This window comes from Haemaphysalis longicornis, unplaced genomic scaffold, assembly GCF_048455015.1.
Source record: "Haemaphysalis longicornis isolate Haplotype H1 unplaced genomic scaffold, Haemaphysalis longicornis Haplotype H1 scaffold_7, whole genome shotgun sequence".
NCBI classification, from domain to species: domain Eukaryota; kingdom Metazoa; phylum Arthropoda; class Arachnida; order Ixodida; family Ixodidae; genus Haemaphysalis; species Haemaphysalis longicornis.
Genome location: NW_027526422.1, coordinates 1,645,629 through 1,673,182, shown reverse-complemented (window position 1 = coordinate 1,673,182; position 27,554 = coordinate 1,645,629). Strand labels below are relative to the sequence as shown.

Genomic DNA, 27,554 nt, shown 5'->3' with positions numbered 1-27,554 from the left:
TGAGAAGCACGCTGTATTGGCTCGGTTACGCTTGTAAAGATGAATAATATGGAAATGCAAACCTGACAGCCTGATTTTGCCCAGCTTCTAATGCCTGAACAAGGTGCCTCTGATAGGGATCCCAGATAGCGGCTGCATATTCTAATTTTTTGCGTCAGTGTTCTGTACGTAGGCTGCTAATTTTAGTTCCGGTTCTAATGTACGGTCAAAAAGATCAGAAAGTTGCTCGAGAGCTTTGTGCGTATCGCGCCCACAGACAAAACGGAATTGGTTGGGTGGGATCCAATGTGTCGAACCGAAAAAAATACTGGTTCGTTTACGGGTCTGGTTCAGGCGAAATCATTTCGTTCCGGTTTCAGTTCCGGTTCGTCAAATTCACGCACCGAACCGGTTCCCGAACCGGTTCGGGAGCTTGAACCGGTTCACCAACTGGTTCGATGAGTTAAATTGTCACTGAAATTAGAAAAAAAAAAACATTTATTAGTTTAAAACGACAGTCGAATCAAAATACAAACAAAAAGTCAAAATGCTGCTGTTCCCCAAGTGGAGCGGCGCAACTGCAAAGCAAACTTTAAACAATTACGAGATATTGGAAAAACGGATGAAGTGGCAACGATTTACCACCTACTTTCTCGCCCAGAGTTTATGTTGTCTTAGCGACTATTCATAAAGCCACCGCCAAGAGATATGACAGTGGGATATATTTTCTGCCCGCTCCTTTTTTGTTGAAATCGCAATTGTCGCTATGGAATCGCCCATCACGTTAACGTTGAAGCCTTAAATTTAGGCCTGCGTACTGTCGCGTTCAAATACCAGTGCACAATACCAATGACGCACATTTTTTTATATTTGTAACGAAACAGTAAAATCCTACAACAGGCACATAACTACTACAAATGAATTAGATTATTTGGTCACCCTGAATAAATGTCAGCTGTCACCTTATCGAATGTGTTAGCCACACTTTTGTTAAAAGTGAGCTTTAGTTAACGCTCAGTCACTGCATTATTGCTCTGACCACTGCAATTCCTTTTGTGATAGCTATACCGGATGTGTGCATTACAATCAGTATGTCCTCGTACCGCCTGACCCCCGGTCAGCGTTCCGTGTGCTACATTGCGGAATCTTATAACAGATTATGCTGCTACAAAATGAAAGGGAAGTTTGACGCGCGGAGCATGAGATGGGACTTTTTTTGGTGAACGCTCTTTAATTCGTCCACAGCAGTACTCCCTTCTGCAATGAGTAGCAGTAGAAGTAATGTAGCGAGTTCGGCAGTCAGTACAAGTGTACCTTCGAAAAAAAAAAGCAGATCTGAAAGCTAAAAAAACTGTAGAACAAGCAGAAAAGATGATCGCTGGGCGATTGGGGCAGTGTGAGGTACCGGCCTGCCTTTCTGCACGTATCATCTGCTTTATTTTATTACCGTTTCTGCTTCAAAGACAAGGTTTAGGGCTGCAGTTTCTTGCGATTAAGTGCGCACCTTAATAGTTTTCCCTGACATGTCTGTTGTTATTTGTATTTGTAAAAAACGGAACTTGTTCACTGTATTGTCCTCAAAAACTCACCACGGAACTGACTTCCTTCGCATTGATGACACGTTTGGTTGTGAAAGGCAGGGCAAAGAAAAGTATAGAGCAATATCCACGTTTTGGTGCTTTTTTTTACTTATTCGGTTTTACTTACGTGTTGCGTAATATTTTAAAACAACGTGATTCGCCTTATCTTTTTTGTTTTTTACCGTGTAAACACATTAAAAAAAACTGGCTCATTTGACGTCCCGTGCTATATCTGTGCTCCGAGTCGCAGCTTATGTTGCAGGCCGGAAGACTTATTTTAACCAGCCGGTGATATTAAACGTGGATCAAAATCTCGATACATACGGACGTTCTCGCTTTCCATCTACTTCAGAAAAACGGTCGTGGGGAAGGGAGATCGAGGCCACTTGTGGTCAGCAGCAAACAGCTTAGCCACTGAGCAGATATCCTGCGGTCACACTTGTCAAGTATTAACAATTTGCAGGGGTGAGACCTTTTAAACAAATTATGAAATGCAAAAAGTTTGCACACATCAGGTGTGGGCTTTCGCTGTTGCGCAGTGGAGCACTCCTGCAGCCTGATTGCTCCAATAAACTCGCAGCTAGGGAAGGACAAAGTCGTTTTATATCCCCTGCAAGCTGCCGGGAAAGACATTTCGTTTGGTCAGCTTGCACTACGCTCGCGCTTCCAGCAGCAACAGACCATTGCTACATTGGTTCTCATTCATTTCCCCTGTTGTTACATAGAGCGTGATAGCGTTCAATTGTCTGGAGGGGGAAGTGCGCGAGCGGGTACGAAGTTGATGGTACGGGAAAGAAAAAAAGGCCTGAATTGCATTGACTGTGTAATATCAACAACGGAGGGTTGAACCGCTTCAGCATGAACCGGTAACCGTTATTTCTTTTTTCGGTTCAGTTCCGGTTCGGGTTCAGCGTGCTAAATAAATAACGGCTCGGGTTCGGGTTCAGTTCCGGCAAAATAACCGGTTCAGTTCCGGTTTTCGGTTAGGTTCGGTTCCGGTTCGACACCCTGGTGTGATTCTCTTGTGCGCACCAAGAAAGCTGAGTACCACAGCGGAAATGTGTTTTCAAAATAAAGAAAAAGTTGGCAGCCTTTAGGTTCCACCATAGATACAATTTTTCGAGCCATTCTTGTTCAGAGTGCAACCAGGGGGGTGAAACTTCCTATACCGTGCATGTGACGCAATATTCGCTCGCAGCGCCGTACAAACCCCTGGTTTTTGGGGGCGGTACTAAAAACATGGCGTCGCGTTGCAGATATGCACTGGCATTCGCCATCTTCATGAGGACTGAAAAGCCGAGCGATTGGGGGGGGGGGGGGGCGATTTAGCGCCAAATTCAATTGGGACCCACATGCAAGGTAAATTTAGCGAGTGGAAGATATTCAGATGGCCAGCACATGACCTTGTCTCTGTTGCGCAACCCGCCACATTATCTAAAGGGCAATTGTTTCGTTCTATGTGATGAAGTTTTGCGCGTCCACTTCTTTTTGCACCACTTGTTCTAAGTACGATGTTGTTTTGGTTTTTTAGTATACACAATCGAGACAAGAATAGAGAGTACAGTTTTTTAAATGTTCATTGCCTAGTACCATTCATACGGTAAAAACACAACTTGGATATTTTACGCTTTTAGTCGAATACAAAAGTGTATGGCACATGGCCGCATGCTAATAACTAGGTATCCAGCCAGTGCATATCTATCCAGTGCCTTGTCTGTCCAAGGTCCTCGTAGTCTCTGCTGGTGAAATGGGCAGGACACAGCCGCTAGCTGCTATAGATCTGGCGAGGTGGTAAATGAGCCAGGTCTTGCCTTCTCGCACACTGCAGCCCAACGTGAGATCTGGATTATCAACAAGCACGTGTGTATATTTGGGTTAAAATGAATACTATCTTTATTGCTGCTTTCAGGCGCACATGCGATAGTTTTGAGTCGAAACTGGCATCTGTATTCGAAATAAACGTTATCTGATATACTGGGAATGTTTCTTAAATTGATTGCTACAAAGACGGCTTGTGACAACACCAATGGTAAAAACAAATTTTTAATCAAAATCAGCCATTATTATTAAGAGACGCGGATACGTTTTTCTAATTGTGCGATCATAATGTTCGGTGGCAACGACCCACCTTTCCTCCTAATTCCAAATACATTTCTGCAGAAAAAAGCAGCCATCCAACACCAGGGTCTTTAAACAATTATTCATGCATATATACTTTCGCGCACTATGCATTCCTCAGGTATTGCTCGGGCCCTGCAGGAAACTGGTTATAAAAACCTTATTTAAAACCTGTAATAAATTACTAGCACAAGTTAAAAACCTGCATTGCCTAATTATTTATCGACTTATAGCTGTACCAGCGTTCTCGTGAATATATCGTTCTTGTACTTAAAGCTGAAACTCCAAGCACAGAACTGAAGCGTAAATTACGAATTATAAGTGGCGGAATTATAGTTATGATCATATTATAAGCATATACAGTAATTGCTTAGATTTTATATTTATTGCTATAAATTCATTCTGCTATATGCCGTGGATTCACGTGATGATAAAATGCAGAACGCACAATTCAAACGCCCTAAAATAGTTTATGTAGTCACTACTTAGTCAACATAGTGCTAACAACACGATATAAACCTATGGACCCACCCTTTGAGCGAAAAGTGTATGGGAGATGCCTTCCTCCAGCTGTGGACACAGATAGGCTGATAATAATAACGATAACAATAATAGTGATAATAATTAGAATAATCACAGTAATATTAATAATAACAATAATAACAACAACGCATGCTACGAAAACAAACTAAACGCAGGCAATCAAAAGGTAATAAAAATAGTGTGGACACGCTCACACTGTTTTATTAGTTATTGTATATGTTGTTACGAATACATTTTGCTGCATACCGTGCATTCACTTAAGCCACAATGCGAAACACACGATCGAAACGCATTAAATCAATAACGCACGTATAAACAAACGTGTGTAGCTAATGTAGTCATTGCATTAAATGCCAGATGCTCTGCCGCGCATTTCATGCGTATATAATTCAAAAGGCAAAGAAGACAATCAGAATGTAAAAAATAAATAGTGCGCGTGTATGCTCACTTATATTATAAAGCTACTGCTGCAACCGCATCCTGTAATTTCGTGCAAGCGTAGAAAAGCAAAACGAGCAGCATGCAGATCGTACCTTTCTTCCGCCGGGATCCAAAAGAATTTTATGCCGGCTCGGCGCGAAGAATTTTGACACCACTCAGCACAGCGCGATCTGTGATGACGGCGCGAATCCATACCAGCGTCTGTTTCGATGAAACAGACTTTACTGTAGTAAGAACGGCCTTCGGAACACCGTGGATCGTAGCATACTTGTTGGCGCGACAAGAAGCGCCCCTTTTCAGCGGTGCGAAATAGAAAGGTGCGCTTCCCGTTTTCCACTCCAGGTGGCGCTCGCATTTTCGCAATCTCGAACTGCAACTTTTAGGTTCACTTGCACATTAAAAATTCCGTATTAATAAGTAACCTGCTAATAAATATAAAATGCAACAACAACGTTCATTTATGCTCGTATGTAGTACAGCCCCCAAACGTCAGGATCACGGGACAGAAAAACGGTGTAGTTGCATCCTCCTGGTGCAACGCCGTCCATAAACCGACAGATAGATTTAGAGCACCAACAATGTTATTGATCATAGCAAGAAGAATACGCTTAATGTGTTCAAAATGCCTGGAAGAAGAACTGCTTCCGCAACGACGTCGATTCCCGCCGCTTTACTTTGAGATTGAATAAATGTAACGCAGGCGGTCGCCGGCACTGCAGTACGCCATAAAAGCTGATTCCTTTGTAAATAATACGGAACAAAACAGCTATATAGGAAGACAAATGAACAATATACCTAAAACTGCTGACTTCCGCTTTAAAGAAATTGGATCCAAGCCACGCTGTGAAGGTGGTTGGACTGCGAAGCTGTAAACGACACCCACAATGATTACCCATGCGGTGTCACTTGAATTCACAGGCGTGCCTCTACAAAGAGTGAAACCAGGGACTCTGCCAGCCGTTGATTCGCGGGGGCGGTGTCACGAACGCAGCAGCGTCGGAAAAAAAAAAACGGAGAGGAGCGTCCTTCGAAAGGTGATGAGGAGGGCGGCACGCGCGGTTGTGGCGTCATCTCGCTCACTGCTTTCCCCTCACTCTTGTTTCATGTGTCTCCTTGAAAAAGCGCCCTCCCCCTCCTCAGACGCTGAATCAAAACCACCGTACGTCTCCCCGTCTCCACGTGTGGGCGTAGCTTAGCCGGCAAGACAACGGGCTTTCGCTCCGCTTCCTTTAGGGCCCAGGTTCGATCCCTGGCGGTGGCAGCGGATTGCTTGTCTAGTGTGGGTGTAGAAGTTTCTTTAGTGTTTCTTTGTGTAGCTACTAGTAGCCTGGGAGTTTACTGCTGACGCGGACGCGAAAATTTCGGTTGGCTGGTTGGAGGTATAGTGCTTCTCAGTAAAAAGTGCTTCTGAAGTGCCTCGTCCGAGTTCACCCCACACGAGAAGAGCTCTCAGCCCCGCTTTCTCGGCATCGCAGAACGCTCTCTCGTCCTAGGGTCGTTGTCAGCGTCAGCACGCGCACCGTGGCCGTCGACGGGACGCTCACCTGCCGTAGTACTTGCTGAGGATGAAGGTGCTCTCGTTTCCGTGGAAACTGGTGATGGAGCCCACGCTGGCGGTCAGGGCGATGCCGATGAGCAGGTCCTTCCGGATGGCGGCGTACCTCCTGCGCGGCCAGTTTCGGGAATTTGAGGGCGCCTTTTAACAATAAATACCGAGGAACTTTAAAAGTTCGCGCTGCAGTGACGTAATATGGGCCGGAACTGACATCGTATCAGTGTTTTAACTGCACGTTAGGTCTAAACACTGATACGATAAAGTGGAACTTCGGTCGGCAGCCTCCAATCACACCAAACGTATTCCGTGACGTCATAGAGAAACTGCCGGAAAGTGGCGAAGTAGTCGACACTGCTTGATATGTTTTCTTATCTCAGTTATTTGTCTGAAGCTTGCGGCGAAATTGGTATCAGTCTCCTTTTCGGGACAGAGCCATGTTTTAATAAACCGAACTTCCATTTCTTTCTTAACGGCCCCTCTAAAGCAAACGTATAGCACAATACTTAGCTTTATTCCAGAGAATTGGGAAGTTTCTGAGCCACTGCAGTTTACGTCGAAAGGAGTTCTTCCCCGGAATCTGCGTTGAAAAAGGCGGACTAGACGCTTCCTCCGCCTTAACATGACACGTGATTGTGACGTGCTGCCGCTAAACGTTGAGTATGCGCCTCAGAAGCACTTGATTTCCGGCAAGTTTATGAACTGTAGTCGCCTGCTTATGACATTATCGAAGGAAGTCAACGTTCTTGAGAATTCAATCCACAACGAGTTTGGATCGTACAAGCCCGCTGCACTACTTTTAAATTGCGGTTGCTTTTGAAGGCTCAGTGGGGTCTTACAACGCCGAGAGTAAGAAAGTACCTGGCCACACTTCCTCGTGCTTTCGTCGTAACAAAGTTGATTCAACTGAAGTTTGCGTGACAGCGGGCTTTTTTTTTGTGCTGTCTTTCAAGAGTCGAAAATACCTGGCCACCGTTGTTCCTTGTTTTCGTCGTAACATCATTCATTTTATCGAAGTTATCGATATTTTTATGAGTCATGCGCAAGCCAGAGTATAGCTTGAAACTGCAACCCGCTTTCCTCTAGCGCGTATACATCGCGAGAAAAAAAAAATGCAAAAGTGGCGCGGGTGGCGCACGATTTCGGCGGCTGCAGTTTTTTCAACTTCGGTGCTTTGCGCACGGTAATGTTTGATCGTACTGACTAAAATTTGTTTTAAAACAAAAACTGCACCACAATGAAAAAATGGCAGCATATCCACTCCGTGCATGTTGGCCAGGGTGCGGAGTACGGGGACCCGAAATGACATCCAAGTTACTCCCCGAGTGACATCCGGTTTGCGCCCCGACCACCATTCGGTTTGGACCGTGAGTTTTACCTTGATTATTTTCTAAATGAAACTGCAACTCACGGCTCAAATCGAATTTCGCTGGATTTTAGCTTGACGGTCGTGTACGCACGGATGGACGCAGACGGACATTTGAAGGTCCAAAGGTACTCCGCACCGTTACAGGCGAGAAAGTAAGCCGTTTGAACTCGGGCACTAACTCACGGTCGTAGCTCACTGGGTAAGACGACTGACACTAACTCTGTCCGACCAGACACAGATTCGAATCCTGCCGGTGCCTGTGTGATTTTTTGCGATTGTAAATGCTATGCGCACGGACGCGGACGGACATTGTGCGGTCCTAAGGTGCTCCGCATCTAAAACATGTCAAACAATTTTTGCGTTCTGCCGTGAACAAAAAAAAAAAAAGAGAAAAACTGTGAAATCGCGTCAGACGCCACATGTTGCTAACTTTGACGCCCCCCACCTCCGTGTCTGCAATTGTGACCAACTTTTAAGTTATAGGTAATGCCGGCCAGATATAAAAATCTGTAAAATATCGCATGCCTAGAAAAAATATACTGAAAAAAAAATTGACTGCTGCGCTTCCTCAAAAAAAAAAAGCGTAATTTCGAAAAAAAAAAGAACTGTCGCGATTTCCTTCAAAATCGGGGAGAACGTACTCCTTAAGAGGGTCAACAATACTGGGTAGAAGAAATGTTTCAGAAGATCTGTACAGCGGGTAAACTTGGCACATGTCAAGGGGCCTTCGCGTTGTTTTTTGCAGCGTTCAAAATTGCCAGGTATACATAGTTTTCACGCACGTCACGGCCGGTACTTGCGGCTTCCGGCGGCGCCATAATGGGGTACCTGGTTAACCGATGTTTACCTGCGTGCGGGCGTCTTGCGACCTCCTCGATACGCAGGTGCGCTTCGTAAGCTGCAGTTATGACGATCTGTGCGGTTTTTTGGGTGCCGAAGCAAAAGTAAATCGTCAGCGAAACCGAGGAACATGGAACCAGGTCTAGGAATGTTCCGTTTGCCGAGGGTGATTGCAAATCAGTGCGAGCGAACGAAGCTGCTGCTCGAAGAGCGCCAGCATGTGTGGCTCTCCCGAATAAACCGCAAGGACTTGAAGAATCTGGAACACATTCGTGTCTGCGGTCGTCACTTCATTTGAGGAAACATTTCTTCGAGCAAAGGATGTTGCGAGCGGTCATAGCGAAATGCGGGAAGTCACACGAGACCTCCCGCCACTCGCTGCCGCCGAGGCAGCCAGGCGCGGATTCACTTAGTCCGTCGCTGTCTGCCCAAATTGTGCTCCACGTTGTTTTGGTATGCCTTTTTCGCAATAGAAATAGCAGCGTAGACTGTGCTAGGCGCGGCTTTTGGGTTTGACTAAAGTGATGCCGTTACAGTGCGGCGAGTTTCAAGGAACGTCCTTTGGTTTGCAGGTAAACCTTCAGGTTTAATGGATGAGGGAAACCCCGACTGGGCGCCCTCTCGGCTACCAACGCGGGGAGCCGCCAGCAGCGAAGCTGTCTGCTCGCTATCAGCGCAACAAACAGCGTGGACGAGCAACGGCCAGCACCGTTGCAGCGAGAATGACCCCCAGCCAGTTGGCTTGCAATGACCCAGCCCAGCCAACTGCAGCGATGTTGATACCGAGTCGCCAGCTGTGCCTAGCGTCTCTGAGCATCTTCCAAAAGGTTTGTGTTATCTTTTTGAATTGAGAATTTTAGAAACATCCTCGTTTTTTTAATGGCTGCAGTACTTTTTTGCTTCTCCACTGGACCCAATAATGTTGTTTTCTCTCCCTCCTCTTCTACTGTTCTGCTTCAAATTTATGTACAAAAAATACATCGTTCTAATTCCTGCAGATGCTGTCCTTCAGACCGACCTGACAATGCACAACTTCGATGAAGCCAAAATCAACTGCCAGAGGCTCGTCTCCGAACTGGAAGCATCCGAACGGGAGAAGCTGCGAAGAGCATTGCAAGCCGTCAACGCTGACAACCAGCAGCTCTCATTGAACATCCAGGCACTGGAAAAGCAGAAGCAGCAGCTTGAAGTGACGGAAGACTCACTGCGCAAGAATGAAGCGAAAGTGTTGTTTTATACTGGAATCGCAAACTTTGCTTTGCTGATGGCAATTTTTCAGTTGATGGAGGTTGTTGGGAAGCACACGTTGCAGAATGGTCTGGCCAAATTTAAAAAATTTCTTGCTTTTTTCTTAAAGTTACACTGAAACTTCCCTCTCCAGGATCTTGCTTTCAGGTTTGGTATCTCAGTCTCTACTGTACGCAGGATCGTGGAGAAGTGGTTGCACGTGTCATTCTGGCGGCTGCAGTCACAGATAGTCTTTGTTGTGCTTTTTTAACCCCATTTTCATATTTTTTTATTACTGTAGTCTGTGCCATGCTGTAAATAATGTGCAATATGTCAATTTTATTTGTTTCTAGTTTAAATATTTTTGTATTTCGTGTGTTTGGTTGTAAAAACGTCCCCGTGTCATGCTTCCAAAGTGGTGCATGCTGCAGAGGTTTGTATTGCTCTTTCCTCAAAATTGGTTTCTATTTTTTTAATGCCTAGTTACTGTTTACAGCCCTTGCATGCTACTTTGTATGAATTGTAAACTGCAGTTTCTTTTGCCGTGTTTTCATTGTTGCACAGATGGCCACAAACACTGCCGCTCAAGACCTTGCACGTGGACTAGAAGTCACAAATATTTAGTACAGTACCGCAATCATAATTTCGGGTGTGCTGTCAGTTCACTGTTGACTGCTGTTTTGTGCCCGCACAGTCTCGACAAAGCCACACCTTTTGCTGTGTGCTCGCTTGATTCCAAGATGTGTAGTGAAACCACTTGTAGTTGCACTGATCTCCATCACAAGCTAGGAGTTTTCCCGATTCTGGACCCTGGCAGTAGCAGGAGGAGTCTTTGTCACTGTCCCTTGTAGGATGCACGGTATCTTTCATAGTATCTTTCATAGTAAAGCACTCTGTGAGTAGTTCAGGCAGAATCACATGGGTGAAGAAATTTCTCGCTGATGGTAGCATCTTCTGGACAAAAGTATCATCCCTAAACACTCTTTCAATTTGTAGCTCCATGGGCGTCCAGACGACAAGTCACAGTACGCAACACCACACACCCCCATCTAGGTTTGCACTCGGTAAAAGTACGCGTGTGCACGTTTTAAGCACAGGCTCCCATCAACGAACTCAAGGCAAAAGTCCTAAGTTTCGTTTGCTGCTAGCATTCCTTTATTAGCAGCAGAATGGGGACATTTGACTTCAAGTGTGCCTTTACCACAGCACGCGCACTGGGCAGAAGCATCTGGGCTTGCTTCAATGTACGGGGGGGGGGGGGGGGGGGGGGGGGAGGGGATCACTGCAGAGCTACAAGCCAGATTTTGAATGAGCAAAACTGGCGTGCTGCTTTCAGATGCAGAGCATCTGATTTACCCGCCTTGTCCCTCCGGCGTCGTCGTCGTTGTCGTCGGCGTTGTCCACCCCTCCCCAATTCTCCTCGCCGCACCACCTGCGCTCTCCGCCGCTCACCCCCTCTCCTCTTCGATAGCGAACATTCTCTCGCGAGGGGCATTGGATTGGATTCGATTGGATTGGCTTGGCTTGGATTGGGTTGGATTGGATTAAAGTGGATTGTGTTGGATTGTGTTGCGTCATAGCCGCGGCAGACGCGCTGGGGCCGGCGCATGTGCAGTACTCTCTCTTCCGCGGTTTCCTCTCTTTCGGGCGCGCTGCGCATATAACCGGTGTGCCGTTCACCGGCGAAGCAACATCCACGCTTGGCTCAAACACTTAGAGTCCACGCCGCTTTACAAGTACGCCAACGTCGTCATCAACTGGGACCGGCTTACGCAGTCCCCTCAACGTTATGCGCGCTATAAAACGCGGTCCCTTCGCCGCTCCGCCGATGCGTCGCATCTACACAGGGGTTCCCGCGAGGGAGGTGGGAGTTTTTTTCATTTCTGCGACGTAGCTGTTTATTGCATCAGCTTCGTGATCTACACCCCACGTTGTGGCAGGAGTGGAAAACTTGTGCATTTCTGGTGACAGATCTTCTTCAGCAAGGAAATGGAAGGTGTTTCGGTATTAGTGCAGCACACGCTTTTCATAACGAAGGCAGTGATGCGCCCAGCCCGGTACGCGTACTACATTGTGCATTTAGACTGCTCTCGTGTGCTGCTTTCAACATGCTGTACCATCTCCTGGCTGATGATCAATTCTTCCAGAAACTTCTCATCACGGTGAATGAGGGAACCGAGATCTTCAGAAGACGCTTCTTGGCATGACAAGTTGTGAAGCAGCTGCGGTTCCTTGTTTTGTCATGCCTGAAACAGTGTACTGTAGTGTGGGTGCACCATACGAATTGGCGTCTTTACGCCGGAGGCAGCTACTCTAGGGTAAAAAAGGTTTAGTTCCTCTTCTGTATGAGCATGAGGAATAGGCAGTACGGCTTGTGGCAGGCTTTCACACCTATTTTGGCCATTGGCCTCGGGCTGCATTTGGTCCATCTGTTTTTGCTTCCTTTTTGAAGAAGAAAAGTCGATTTATCTGAGGCGATTGACTTGGGAACAAGGGTTAAAGGCTGGCAGCCACATATTACTGCGTTCTGTGCTCGTCCTGTCATCCCGGATTCTTACTGCGGTCTCAACCGCGAACAGCATTGCTCCTGCATGAGAGCAAGCTTCACCTTGACCTGCCGTGCACGTGCAGTGGGCTGTGATGACTGTTCCATCGGCGATGACTAAGATCCATGCTTTCAGTGGCGGATCTTTGAGCCGCTGTGAATGGTTCGCCTAGAAAAATAAAAAGAAAACAGTTTGAAGCATACTCAGAGTGATACTTTCTTTGCACAAAGAGTTTGTCCATCCAGTGGTGTGCACGGCTAAACATGAAAGTGGCTACCCTTGCGCTAGTGCACCTGCTAGCCTGAAACTGGTTTTACTGTTTACATGGCATGTTTGAAAAGCCAAAATACAGCACGAATAAAGCAGGCAGATGGTTACTTCATTAGCAAATCTACTGCACGCGGCTGAGACGTGCTGCCACATTAGGGTTGTGTGGTGGTACTGACAACACCAGTGAGCGAGTGCGGTCGCGATGATTCGGCGCCAGTCTGCCGACACCGGCTTGCACGCAGTACCGCTAGTACCACCAGTTTTTGCACCTCTCGTGAAGGCACAGATTCTTAGGCAAGAAAGAAAACACGTATTGTCCGTGTTCTTACCTCACTCAACACGATCACACGTTTCGACGTCAGCTGCGTTGCTCCCAAGCACTTCACAAATCCACTCGTAAAAAAGTTGTGCGCCTCCAGGGACTTGAACATTTTCATATCCTCCTGAGTTGCATAGTTTGTGGCGAAGACTAGGTAGTCATAGATGTCCGGGTACACAGTGGAAGGTAGCAGCTCCGCATCCGCGACGCATCTTTCCCGATGTGCAGCTCGTACGGGTCAACATCCTCGAACATCTCAATCTTTCATTTGCAAACGCGCACGTGCAGGGCCCACCAGGTTTGCGAAGTACCTACGATGGATGAAAGCCAGCCACAGCGCTGCACAGGCGACTATCGCGTGCGGCCTGAACGCAAAAGCAGCAGCAGCAGCACGCTCGAAAGTTCTTGCCGGTTGCACTGCCGCATTTGTATGCAGGTTCTCCAACATGGCGGACCGCGCCAAAAAAAAAAAAAACGCGGACGTGACGTCACATGAAAACTATGTATAGCGCGCTTCTTTTCAAGCAAATAAGCGTCGTAGAGGCTGTGGACTACCCTAAACTGCTTGAATGGCAGCTACAATGGAGTGTTTTAGCACTCCGTATGCTCTGTCTGTTCCGTGGTTAGCGTGCTGACCGGAACTCGACTGCGCTTGCACGCGTAGGCACTTCGAGGAGGCCGCAACCCACCATAACGAATGCGCGGGCATGGCGAAGGCAGGCCCGCGGAACTAATCCCCCTACCGTGACGAATGCCCGACTGCCCAGACGGGTCCCGCTCAACGCGGTAACCAAGGAACAGACGGAGCATACGGGGTGCTAAAACACGCAAATAGAGAGTTTTAGCAGTCAGTCCGTTTCGACGTGTACGTTGTTGCCGGGTTGACAGGGACCCGTCTGCGCCTGCGCGCGCGGAAGGGCGAGGAGGAAGGGTGTGGAGGCGTTGACATGGCGAAGGCAGGCCCGCGGAACTAATCCCCCTACCGTGACGAATGCCCGAGTGCCCAGACGGGTCCCTGTCAACACGGTAACTACGTGCACGATGGAACAGACGGACTGCTAAAAGAGTTTTAGCTCTCTATTAGAGAATTTTAGCAGTCCGTCCGTTCCGTCGTGTATGTTGTTACCGGGTTGACCGGGACCCCTATGGGCACTTGGGCATTCGTCGCGGTAGATGATTAGTTCCGCGGGCCGGCCTCCGCCATGTGCGCATTCGTCACGGTGGGGTGCGCCTCCTCGCCCTTCCGCGCGCGCAGGCGCAGTCGGGTCCCGAACAACGCGGTAAGTACGTACACGACGGAACAGACGGATTGGTTTTAGCACTCCGTATGCTCCGTGTTGTACGTGGTTACCGTGAGTTCCGCGGGCCGGCCCTTGCCTTGCGCGTGCATCCGTCATGGTAGGGTGCGCCTCCTCGCCCTTCCGCGCGCGCATGCGCAGTGGGGTCCGGGTGAACACGGTAACTACGCACAGCACGGGGCATACGGAGTGCTAAAACTCTCTCCACGTACGCGTGTACCGTGCGTACCAGGACCCGACTGGGCATGTGCGCATTCGTCCCGGTGGCCGGGCTACCAAGTTCCGCGGACGGGTGGCTCCCACATTGCCGTGCGGGTGTGGGCGGCCCTCCCCGCCGTGCCCGCGCGCGCATTCGCGGTGGTGCCCCGGCACACACGGTAGACACAGTATAAGCTAAAGCTCAAATGAGCGTCGTGTACACCATTACGCCGTAAAGGCGCGTTGCACTCGTGTGCGGCAACGTTCACTTACTCTTTCTCCCAGGCGATGCGCTCTTGTAGGTAGCTGCTTTCCATGAAAGTGCTTGTGGTTAGCCTTCGTTCTGTGGGTGAAAGAGAAAACGCCAAGGGCGAGGTTAGATGGGCCTCAGCGACTTGAGCCGCCACGCGACCAAGTTTTTACACTGTAACATGAAATTTATGGTCGGACGGAATCCCGTCTGGTCGGGGTGGGCCATGATACAACGGGGAATAAAAACACAAAAGACGTTTCGGCTCCAACACGGGAGCCTTGTTCACAATGATTTCGTCAGTACATGACACCGCTTTTAATGTACGTCGAAGAATGTGACGTAGGCAGTGGGAGTAAACTAGATCTAGGCAGATTGCCCTGCGTTCGATTCAATGTTCGCTCCGTTGTCTGTATGATCAATGATTCCAGATGAAGTCGTGACGTGAGGTGCTTCTCTTTTGCAAGAATGCGTGCCGCGCCGCCGTTTATCTCGCGGCCCGAAGTGTCAGCATGCTCAGCCAGAGCGTTTGAAGCCACTTGGCGTCTTCTGACGTCGTAGTCATGTAGTCACGCCGTAACATAGCAGTCAGAACTCGGACGTCTTGGTATGCAAGTTTCAGTTCTTGAATTCAGCTCCGTTCGCTGAGGCCGGAAAAGAAAAGCGGCTGCGCTGTGTACGGCTGCCGCGAAAGCAGCACCGCGTAGCCAGCCAAGTTCGGAGAGCAACCCTGGCGCCTTCTCGCGCACCAAAACACAGTGACGATGAGTGATTCGAAGCATGCGGGCTTCCCGCGAATCGCTCACCCGCGGAAGCCCATCCTGGGGAGCGCCCAGACGCCGTCTGTCTGCTGCAGGTGCGCTTTTCGCTGGAGGGACGTCGTGGGGTTCCTGAACATACATGGTGGCAGAAGGCGTGCTAGGTGGGAGGAACTATATCAGGTGCTACAGGAGGAAAGAGTGTCTCTATATGCCATAGCCGAGACCCATTTACGGGACCTGGAGGAACCGCCGCTCCATCCGGACTGGAGCTGGGCTGGCTCTAACCGATCAAACACTTCCCGGAAAGGGGGTGGTGTCGGCTTCTTGTGGCACAGGGAGCGGTCGTGGGAACCGCTAAATGGAGCATGCGAGAACCACAAATGGGTGACGGGGCGTATACACAACGCCGAAGTGATTGCGTGTGTGGTGTACCTCGGGGTGTCACACGAACACTACTCCGAAAACGTGGGCATTGCGCGATGCATAAGGGAAGATATCCAGCGCTGGGGCAGAGACAAAGAAGTCCTACTGTTGGGGGACTTTAACGGCCACATACAAGAACTGGATGGTTACCTTGACCACAACGGCGGCCTTATGCAGGCACTAGCTGAAGACCTCGAGCTTGAGGTTGTCAACCTGCGTGCGGACTGCGAGGGGACAATCACCTGGTGTGCCCGCGGCAGCAGCACAAGCATCGACTACGCGCTGATTTCGCCGGGCCTCAGCAAGATGCTGCATACGGCGCATATCGACGAGGAAGGCCGGTACAGCTTGGGCAGCGACCACAATAGAATCAAACTCGAGTTTGATGCATCACCATGGCGCCGGAAAAAGACGGAACACAGAAAACCAGCCTCACGGTACCTGCCTGTCGCAGCGTATGAGGAAGTGGCCAAGGAGTTCGAAGACAGCGCCAGGCGCCGGGCTGCGACGACATACGAAGAGTACGTCGAGGAGCTCCGGCGAATCATGCGCAAGCATGAAAAGAGAGTCAACTCCCGAGGAGGACCCCGTAGAAAAAGCTGGTGGGACAATGACGTACAGGCTGCACTACGGGCTCGACGGCTGGCTAACCGGAAACACAGGCAGGCGGTCAAGACGCTGAGCAAGGAGGCGGCGCAGGAAGCCTGGAAGGATTATCTGCTCAGAAAGCACGAGATGCAAGTCGTGACGCAGCGAGATAGCGGAAGCGGACAACCGCAAGCTACAGGACATAAAATCAGCGGGAAAAGGGGCGACGGCGAAATTCTGGTCGTACGTATCATCACTGGACAGGAGAGCTTCAGCAGCTGAAATCCGTGAGGAAGACTCCGGTGCGGTGACGGATAACCTACAGCGACACCTCACTGAACACATCCGCCGTCTCTACGCGGCGCCAAAAGAGACGGACTGTAGTGCCAGCCCACCAGATGCGCCGAGAGGTGCCAGCGCAGCAACAGGATACCTGAGCCACTTGGAATGGACAGTATCGCGGCTAGCGCTGGACAAGGCACTCAGCCACATCAGCCCACGCACAGCCCAAGGCCTCGACGGAATCCCAGCCGGCATCGTGAAGATCCTCGGAGACCAGGCAAGAGAGCAGCTGGCCGATATCTATAGTGGCATACTCGCTGGCCAGCCAATACCAGCAGACTGGACCCGAGGCAGGGTAATTTTGACCCCTAAGAAAGGCGGGGACAAAGGGCTACTGAGTGACCACCGTCCACTGACCATCACCAGTGTACTGTACAGGGTGTTTGCTCAAGTCCTAAAGGCATGGATGGTTGCCTGGGCGGAGACTGGCAAACACCTGAGCGAACTGCAAAACGGCTTCCGGCATGACCGCAGGCTTGAAGACAACCTGTTTGTCCTCACACAGTGCATCGAAATCGCGCGAAGCGAGGGACGTGAGCTCATGAGCTGCTTCCTCGACGTGTCAAAGGCATATGACAATGTGCCCCACGACACACTGCTGCGCTCCCTCCAGGCCCTTGAAATGCCACCTACGTGGGTAGATGTCCTGCACCGCCTGTATACTAACAACACTGTAGTAGCAACAGTGAATGGTGCTGTGTCAGACGAGGTACCGGTCCAGAAGGGTCTGAAACAAGGATGCCCACTCTCACCACTCCTATACATGCTCTACACGGCACCGCTGGAACGCAACCTCCTGCAGGCTGACCTCGGTTTCAGACTGGAGTATTCTACCGAGGGACTGAAGAGCCAGTGTTTCCTCCCCGGTCTCGTCTTTGCGGATGATATTGTGCTGCTGGCGAGCACCTCGGAGGAGCTCCAGAGACTGGTGGACATCTGCGCGGACACGCTCGCAAGGCTGGGGCTCTGCTTCAACGCGAATAAATCAGCAGTGTTGTGCTTCGCGGGCGACAAGGACGCAGAACCGGCAATACGGTTGCCTTGTGGGGATCCAATCGTACAGCATACCAAATACCGGTACTTAGGGGTACACCTTAGTACGGAAGCGAAGTACCTCACAGCCCATGAGGACCACCTGAGGCAAGCGTCCAAGAGAGCCAGCACCGTCCTACGCCGACGGTGCCTGTGGGGATTTAATCGTTTCCTCATGGTGCGGGAGCTATGGAAGTCAGTGCACGTCCCGGCGCTTACTTTCGCCAACGCTGTGATTTGCCTGACGTCTCCAACACGCGAGTGGCTGGAGCGCGGCCAGCGCGCTGTCGGGCGCCTGGCCCCCGGCTGCCACGGGCGCGTAGCCAACGAAGCCATCCAGAGGGAGCTGGGTTGGTCTACATTTGAGGCGCGAGAGGCTCACAGCAAGCTGGCCTACGATGGCAGGCTCCGCCTAATGGCGCCACACCGTTGGGCACGCCGGGTCTTTGCGTACGTGCACCAGAAATGCATACGCACGGCCTGGACCAAACGAGTGCAACACCTGCGAAATAAGTTTGGCTTCTTCGCGAACGAAGTACGTGCAGACACTGCACGCGGGTGGGCCAGGCTGGTTGGGGCCCAGGTACAACAGCAGGAACAGGAAAGCTGGAGAAAGGCGATGGAGAAAAAAGACACTCTCCAGCTGTACCGACGATGCAAACCGGACATAAAAGTTGAACGGCTGTACGACAACAGTACGGGCAGCGCCCTCCTCTTCGAGGCGCGGGCCGGCGCGCTGCGTACACTGGAATATCGGAGCCGGTTCGACGCATCAGTGACGAGCACGCTCTGCCGGGCCTGCGGGGAGGAGGCTGAGACCACAGAACACGTCGTGCGTTGCTGCCGAAACCTGTTCACCCCGCTGGCAGAGGGCGCTACGCTCCCGCAGCTCCTAGGATTTGAGCCACTGGAGAACAGCCCCTCTCACGGCGGCTCGGAACAGCAAACCACGGGGGCCTTGGTGACGGTGACCAAGAAACGCCTGAGCGAGTGGTGGACCATAGTGCGCCGGTAATTGAACTCAACCTGCAGCAACCGCTCCGCAAAGGCAGCCTGAACTCAACGACAGTGTGTGTGTGCACGCGTGCGTCTGGTGAGGAGCGGCCGGCGTCGTCCAGGCTTGCACGTGGGCTTCCGCTATGTGAGGAGCTCCCGCAATCGTCGTTGTCGTCTTCGGCGTGGCGGACCCGTGGAGCACCGGCCGCTACACGGCTCCTCCCGTCCGGAGGCCTTTGTGCTGCCCACGTGACGTTTTTTCGGTTGAGCTGGGGAATTCCGGCGCGAGGTCGTTGAGACGGGGAAACCCTGGGTGGGTCAGAGGGAGGCGACGCAAGCGGCCGCTTGATTCGGTCGGCGGTCCCGACGTCTTGGCGGCCGTTAATGTCGAGGGTGGCAGTCTTGGGTTGCCGCTCGCCGTACAGGGAACGCGCATAAGACTCGCGCTTTTTGCTTCCTCTCTCGTGGGATCTGTGGGCAGAAGCTGGCCGACCCCGAGCTCTGCTGTTTCTCCAGCACTATAGTGAAGGCTGCGCCAGTATATTCCCACACACGAGCCCAGCCACAGTCCCCGCATACATTATTGCACGTTGACTTGTTCCTGCCCAATTGTTTGGTACAAAACAAAACAAACAAACAAAAAACCCGGGCCATTCCCACTAACGTGAAACCTGGGGAGGGGCGAAGCATGCAGTTTATAAGTTTATTCCTGGCGCCTTGGCGTTTTTGCCAACGGAGATAAAACCGTTTGGGGGGGGGGGGGGGGGTAGAGGTATACAGCTTTGCTGTAAAATTCTCGTGTCTTTGAAGCCCGAAGTGTCCTAGCGCGAGGCGTTCAAAAGCGATAGTCCCGTGGTGTGTTTTTTTAGAACGCGTTACGTTCTAGCGCGAGGCGAGAACGATTTTCCCGGTGTTTTAGTGCCGTCACTACATCGATGGTGACATGAGACGACTACATGAGACGCCGACAGCCCCTGCAGCCCTAAGAAGTTTAGCCTCTATGGGGCTTCGCCCCTAAAACACTTAGAAAACGCTTAAGAAACCAAACCAAAAACCGAAACTGAATTTCTGCCCGGACGCGGAACCGAACCAAACTCGCTTAATTTCTGCCATTTTGTAACTTGAACCGAACCGGAACGAATCAAAGGAAACGTTCCGGACCGATTCCCTACAGTAAATGGAAAAATATCGAGTCGGTCGGACCAACCTTGAAATTGTCGGGGTCCTTGGAATTTGCCAATTTTCCGGCGCGTTCGTTTTCATCCAATCAGAAAATTTACGTAGTTGCAACAAACTAGCCGGAAAGTTTCTAGGGATTACAGCCTAAATGCTATAAAATGTGTTTCTTTATGCCCATATTGCGACGTTATGCTGTGTCTAGCGTAAGATTGACATCTTGCACTGAAGCTAGTAAATAGTTGGCTAATGCATATTTTGTATTCATCCAAGAGTTTTCGAAACAGGTATTTATATGATGTACGAGAAGGAAGCAACTAAACTGGAAGAAAGAAAAGAGCGGTACACTGGCTTGATGCGAAGGAAACCCGGTAGTGTTCTTCAACATATTAGAGGAATAATGCAGAGTAGAGAACCGACCCCGATACCGCGCATGCGCACAACCAGCTTTTACTCCTCTGCGCACGCGCAGTAGCGCCGGTCGCCTACCGGCTCTCCTCTCTGCCACCGTTCTGCAGCCTTGAAGTAACGGCGACCACTACCGCTGCTCGTGAACTCACTCAGCTACTGTCTTCACTAGAACCCAATCGCTGGCACCCGTCCCCGTTAGCAAGTTGCTGTCGCCGGTGTTTCCCTACAGTCAGCGAGTCATTACAGCCGTTCCTTCCTTCTTGAAGCTTGAGCCGACGGGTAGGGGGCAGCGCAGTGAACGGGACGAAGCGGATACGCTTCGTCCCGTTTTCAAAAGCGCTTACTAACAACCAAATGATCTATTGCATACGGGCGCAAGTCTTACACGTAAGGTATGTACACAATATTACGAAAGTAGTTGGAAGAGCTGGCGTTCGCGTCGTTTTCACAGCGCCGGGCAATCTTTTACGCCTGTGCAGAAAAGTTAATTACAAGCCCAGTTCAGCCAAGACCTGCGAAAAGAATCACGCCCGGCCCTACGTTGAGTGCAGATCTCAAGATGTGCACAGCATCCCACTGAATTGCAAAAACTGCTACATAGGCGCCAATAAAAAAAAAATTACGCCCACCTCACCTCGCGGGAACCCTGGTGTGATGCGACGCTGAAGGGGGTTCCGTTGGGTCGATTAGTCGAATTGCGTGAAACGCGTACTGAACGTGAATTGCGTTTCTATCACATCGTTGGGTTCCACGCGAGGGGATGCGGGCCACTCACTCAACGAGCCGTCGCATCAAGCAATCGTCGGTACTGCGAGAGAGCAAGCGCAAGCGCAAGCGCGCGCGACCGTCGACTGAGAGACCGGCCGGAGCGCGGCACTCGGCTTATATGCGCAGCGCACCCGAAGGAGAGGAGACCGCGGAGAGAGAGAGTACTGCACATGCGCACAGCGCGCAGCGCCGCCCACCGGCGGTGTGAGAGTGCGCTGCGCCATGCGCCCGCAAATGTTGGGCGAGAGTGTTCGCTATCGGAGAGAGGAGAGGGGGTGAGCGGAGGAGAGACGCAGCTGTGCGGACGCGGACGACGACGACGGACGCAGGACAGGGCCGCCGGTAAGAGATGCTCCTCTCAGCGTCGCATCTAAAAACGCGGACGTGACGTTCCACGAAAACTATGTATAGCGCGCTTCTTTTCAAGCAAATAAGCGTCGTAGAGGCTGTGGACTACCCTAAAGTGCTTGAATGGCAGCTACAATGGAGTGTTTTAGCACTCCGTATGCTCCGTCTGTTCCGTGGTTAGCGTGCTGACCGGAACTCGACTGCGCTTTGATTGATTGATTGTGGGGTTTAACGCACCGACGCAACGCAGGCGATGAGGCGCGCCGTAGTGGAGGGCCCCGGATTAATTTTGACCACCTGGGGATCTTTATCGTGCGCCGAAATCTCGTACACACGGGCGTTTTTGCTTTTCGCCTCCATCAGAAAAGCGGCCGCCGCGGCCAGGAATCGAACCCGCGACCTCGTGCTCAGCAGCGCAACGCCTTAGCCACCGAGCCACCGCAGCGGGTGGAACTCGACTGCGCTTGCACGCGTAGGCACTTCGAGGAGGGCGCAACCCACCATAACGAATGCGCGGGCATGGCGAGGGCCGGCCGCGGAACTAATCCCAGACAGAAACGAATGCGCGAGTGCCAAGACGGGTCACGGTCAACGCGGTAACCACGGAACAGACGGAGCATACGGGGTGCTAAAACACGCAAATAGAGAGTTTTAGCAGTCAGTCCATTTCGACGTGTACGTTGTTACCGGGTTGACAGGGGCCCGTCTGCGCCTTCGCCTTCGCGCGCGGAAGGGCGAGGAGGAAGGGCGGGGAGGCGCGGCCATGGCGAAGGCAGGCCCGAGCAACTAATCCCCCTACCATGACGAATGCCCGAGTGTCCAGACGGGACCCGGTCAATACGGTAACTACGTGCACGATAGAACAGACGGACTGCTAAAACTCTCTATTAGAGAGTTTTAGCTCTCTATTAGAGAATTAGAAAACATTAGAAAAAACACGGCCTGCGCGTTGACAGCAGCAGGGCATGGCAAGTGTCGTGGCGGCACTGCGTGGGCGTTTCCAGCCAGCGCCTTTCCCGCGGCTCACTGATGAAGTCGCGAATTCCGCCGAAGATGGAGCCCTTCTTGGACGGCGCGTGCACGTGGGCGTCGGTGGTGAGCTGCTCCTCGTCGCCGGGCCTGCGCGTCTTCCCGCGCTCGTAGATGGAGATCTTGCGGTCTCGCGCTGCTTCAGCGTTCCTCTTGGCCGACGCGCTGCCTGGCTGCTCGGCGGGGACGGCGGCGGCCGGCCACGGCGGCGGCTTGCTCGCCAAGAACACGGGCACGCCGTCCATGTTGACGCGCACCGTGCCTCGCCGCTCGCCTCCCGAAGCCGGCCTCGGGACGGCCGCACTGCAGGGGCTCCGGTTGCCGCTGTCCGTCTGGGAGCCTGCGGCACCAGAGGAGGGCCTGTGGTCAGGCACTGCTGTGGGGCCGCCAGAGAGCGCCACAGAAATACCCCCGGCAGTGCGTTTTGAAAGCGGCCGCGGTCGGTCACGGCTCAGTCCCCACTGTCTCCGCTGCTTTTGCGGCACGCTCACGACTGAGATTTACGGTTTGTATGCGTTCGAAATGCGTATTAATGCGCAGCATTATTTGCCGAGTACCCCCCCCCCCCCCCCCTGCCAGGAACGTGTAACGCTCCACTGTTCCACAAAAATGCAGATATCGCGACAGTTCACCCTGTAATCGCTATAATGGCGCAAATAGAGGTAACTGCTCTCCCGAAATTTTGAAAGAAATATATACATAAAATAATTACGGAAAATGGCAAAACGTATAACGCATGACATTTCCAGAATAATGCAGATTTCGCGAAAGTTCCACCTGTAATCTTTATGATAGCGTAAATGGAGATAATGAATGAATGAATGAATTTATTGTCAAGAAAACGGAAAGGAAAGACCACCAGCAGGCGTAAATTGTCACACCTAGGGGTGGACACCGGAACGCCTACTGGTGTGGGAGTTGGGGCAGAAGATGACAGATTCAGAGAGAGGAAAGACAGATGATAGAGGTGACATATTTACAGAACACAGGGGAGAGAGGGGCATATTTACAAGTTAACACACACTCACACATGCACACAAAGTCTGGTCCCCCCCCCCCCCAAAAAAAAAAACGGAAAAGTCCGCACAGTCACTGGGACAGGGAGTCAAGTGCCAGGCGGAGCCCTGAGGCCTGCAGGTAGCCGCCCAGCGCCACGTGGACGCTGTCCCTCTCCCTGGTGTTGCGCGGCGGCCATAGCAGCTAGTCCAGCGGCCGAGCCCTTCCCCCCAGGGCGGCCAGCAGTTCCGGCCTCCCTGCCGCATACTCGGGATACTCGAAGAGTAGGTGCGGCAGGGACTGGACAGGTGCGCGGCAGTGCCGGTAGAACGAAATTTGGAAAAACTAAAAAATTGAAAATCTATAAAATAATTAGGGAAACTGGCGAACCGTGTAACGCCCTGCATTTCTTCAACAATGCACATTTCGCGAAAGTTCCAATAATAACGTAAATTGAGATTGGTCGGCAGAAATTTTCAAAAAGTAAAAAAATACGAAAATTATTTAAAATTGCGGAAAATGTCAAAATGTATAGACCACGGCATTTCCACAATGATGCAGATTTCACGAAAGTTCCACTTGCAATCGTTATGATAGTGTAAATGGAGATAATTGGTCGGACAGGATTTAGAAAATACAAAAAATTGACTACAAAAACTCTCATTACAGTCAAGTAGCATGAGAATGCTACGCATTAGTAGATAATTCTTCGAATTTCAGCAGAATCTTCATGTCGAGCAGTCACTGCGTTTGCGAATGTGGTGTATTTTCGAGAGTGCAAATAAATGTTTCTGACGCGATCATGGTGTGGTACACTCGGTCTGTACCAGCGCCAGGTTTGTGTCGCCGGCGTTGCGAAGCCAGCATATTTATTTATTTATTTTACCCTCAAGGCGAAGGGCATTACGTAGGGGAGTGGGGACTCATGTGGTGGGAGGAGGAGCAATACAAAAAAAATGAAACAAGTGCAGCAGCAACAACAACAGTACAGGTTCACTGACACCCTGCATATCATCGTTGATAATGCAGTGCGGAAGCGTTGGCTGTCTTGGATGCCAGCAATTCGTCCGGGAAGGTGGTTCCATTCGTTCGGTGTGCGAAGAATGAATGATTGGAAGCACGTGTTAGTTAGGCAAGTCATAATGCCTACTTTGTGAGTGATCAGTGCGGGACGAAACATACGAAGGTGGGGGAATGAGGGCTGTGCGCAAAAAAAAATTGCGGTAGTAAATTTTATGAAACAAGCAGAGCCGATTGTATTTACGACGAGTAGCCAGATGAGGTAAGCGGAAGGAATTTCTCGTGGATGTAACGCTAGCTGCTCTGCTGTACTTCTGAAGGATGAAGCGGGCGGCGTTGTTTTGGACTAGTTCTAACGATTTAGGACGCTATTCCAGAAGGCCCGAGATATCTCGGTCCCGAGTTTACAGCTGCTCGAGTTAACAAAGTAGTGATAGTACAGCATCCGATAAACCCCAAGCGACACCGGCGTAATCGCGCGGAGCACGCTTGGCCTTATCAGTGCGCCCAGTTGAGGCCCCTCACGTTGAAAGACCACGGCTTGCACGAACATCCACGTACAGCGCCGTCTAGAATCGAGTTGCAATATGCACTCCGTTTTGCAAAATAGGTAACCCAGGTATTCCTTTTAAAACTCCGGCCTGGCCCCAGCCTTCCTTTAAAGGAGTACTGACACGAAATTTCAAAGCTGAGATAACTATGTAAAACGCTTCCTTTTTATCAGGAGATATCTTCCAGCAAGTTTCAACAGCAACCGTTCAGCGAAACATATTTAAAATCCATTTTAATCTTCACCCGCACGAGAAAGCCCAGAGCGGGCCGACGTGACATCATCTGCTACGTGCCCCAAACTGCCGACGTCGGGGCACCCGTGACGAAGCCGACGCGCTGGCTGTGGTTGGCGCGCGCTGCTCGGGCGTGTGTACACGTCATGGTTCTGGGACTGACGTCATGCTGCCCGGGCCTGTGGGGACGGCGAAGACCTCGGCCGGTCTGGGCGCGCGCGTGCGCTCGCTCGCGCGCGCTTCCAGAGAGGCAGCGATACGGCAACAATGGTGACGCCATGTGATACATGCCGTCATGGCGGCCGCTCGGCGCTTTTTTGTCGAAACCGAAACTGGCACAAATAAACGACGCCGTAAATGAATGTTTACGCTGCGCTCGACCGTCTAATCTGTCATTCTATGATTAGTGGGCTGGTAGGCACGCATAGCAGCGAAAAAAACGTAACATAAAAATTTCGTGTCAGTACTCCTTTAAAGCTCCACCCTGTAAAATCGGCGTTGGGTGGTTCCGATTTTCTCGGTGTTCTATTATTCCACTGAAATGTGTTTGCTCCGTGGTTTGAAGGTGGCGTCAGTGCAGCTCAGCGCCAGCCCGAAGCACGTAAGCGAAGCAGTTCACTGCAGCGAAACGAACGCGCCCTTCTCCCGACTGTCAAACGTGACCGGCTTTGTTTACGTGCGGACGACGGGCGTAGTATCAGACATCGCCCCAATTTAGCGTGTCATGCGCGTGTTTCAACTTTTTACGAATGCGTTTTAGACGTTGAAGGTAAGTCACCTGTCGTCGATTGTTTTTGCTGTGCATGAATATGGCTGCCGTGGGAAAATCTTGTCAGTATGGTCGCTCCTATCATTCGGACTAGAACGAATTGGACTGCTAATTTTTATTACCGGAGAATCAAATGCAAGTAACTTCGTGGCTGCGACAACTACCCCATTGGCGAAGTGGACGCCATGGCAGACTTGGTTGGGTGGGGCTTCGGTCGCTACGCCGCGTCCCCGAATGGGCTGGGTGTGTGATTGACGCGAGAACTCGGATCAAACTGGGGATAGATATTGCACGGCCGAGTTGGAACTCGTGACGCTCGTGTTGGCGGCTGCAGCGGTGTGGTTCATTGTTCACGGTCAGCATAGCAGGTATATATATATATATATCCCGACAGAGTTTTTTTTTTTTTCATGTTTCATGTTTAAGTTTTGTTCCTTAGCGGAGGAGGAATTTAAAGCCCTTTTTTGTCTCTCTAAAGTGCTATGTATTCGCTCTGCAGCCATCTGACGCCCGACCCCCTTTGCGACGACTTTGAGGCGGCTTTCGCTCCATGACTGCCGACGGGCAAGTGTAGCGTGTGCTGCGGTTTTACGCGACAGACACCTTCCATGCAAGCGTTGGTAGCGACCGCACCAGCGATCCCCCCCAGTCGACAGTCAGCCAGTGTGTGCGCAATAGGATTAGTGCAGGCAAGTTTTTCGCCTTTTTTTAGTTGGGACCCTATTCTCGACTGCACAAATTGCCGGAAATTCGCCATGTTTGCCGGCAATTTGCCGGAAATCTTTTTTTATTGGGTTTCAATTTTGGTGACGTGCTTCCGGTTGACAAAGCGGTTGTGTGTGCTGTCGTCATTTTGACGTTTCATGACGTTTACAGACGCCAGTTCTAAAGTTTGCCTTATTTCTCTTTACTGAAAGCGCATAATTCTTGGCCGGTAATGGAAAACTAGACTAAATGCGCCGGACATGACAACGTAAGCCTGTCTTTGTTATCAAACAACAATACTGCTTGTAATACACACCCTCTTTGTGATTGGCTGAGAAGGAGTGACGTAATTTAAACAGTTGGCACGAACAATTCCGTCACACATCGGCAACTTCAGCCTGCGTAAAAGTGACGTAGTGTTACGTAAGAGCTTGAAAATGGCAGCTGTTTTTGTCGCAAAATAGGGCAAAAAATTGCCCCGGCTTTCGGCGCCACGAAATGTCCGGAAATTTGCAGCAGGCGCAGTTTCGCATGACGCGCGGTTTAAAGCATGTTGTCTATAAAGAAATAATAGTTTAGGCTGTTTCCAAGTCAAAAATCACCCCCTGAAGCACCTCCCTGTAACAGAAGTGGGACGTACCACCAACTTGGCCTGTTCAACTCAACGTTTTCCACCACTGCAGCAAGACACGGAGCAAGAATATGCAGGAGAGGAAACGCCCATTGAGGCCGGCGCGATCGAGCGACCAGATAATGTCACAATTATAACAACGGCGACCTACGGAGCTCCGCAGCTGCGGCGGCGAACAATTTGACAGCGGCACCTGGTTGAAAGTATTAAAAGCAATACTGCTGTTTGCAGCATTCGCCAAAAG

At 50.8% G+C, this 27,554-nt stretch overlaps 1 protein-coding gene across 1 annotated transcript in view; it reads right to left on the bottom strand.

Moving 5' to 3' along the window:
- LOC144144290 (uncharacterized) overlaps positions 1-27,554 on the bottom strand; it is a 216,761-nt gene that overhangs the window by 88,987 nt on the left and 100,220 nt on the right. The window contains exons 7-9 of the mRNA XM_077675655.1: positions 22,403-22,744; positions 14,554-14,623; positions 6,206-6,325 (exon numbers count right to left, since the gene is read on the bottom strand). Coding sequence (XP_077531781.1) covers positions 6,206-6,325; positions 14,554-14,623; positions 22,403-22,744 — 532 coding nt within the window. The remainder of the gene's footprint in view (positions 1-6,205; positions 6,326-14,553; positions 14,624-22,402; positions 22,745-27,554) is intronic.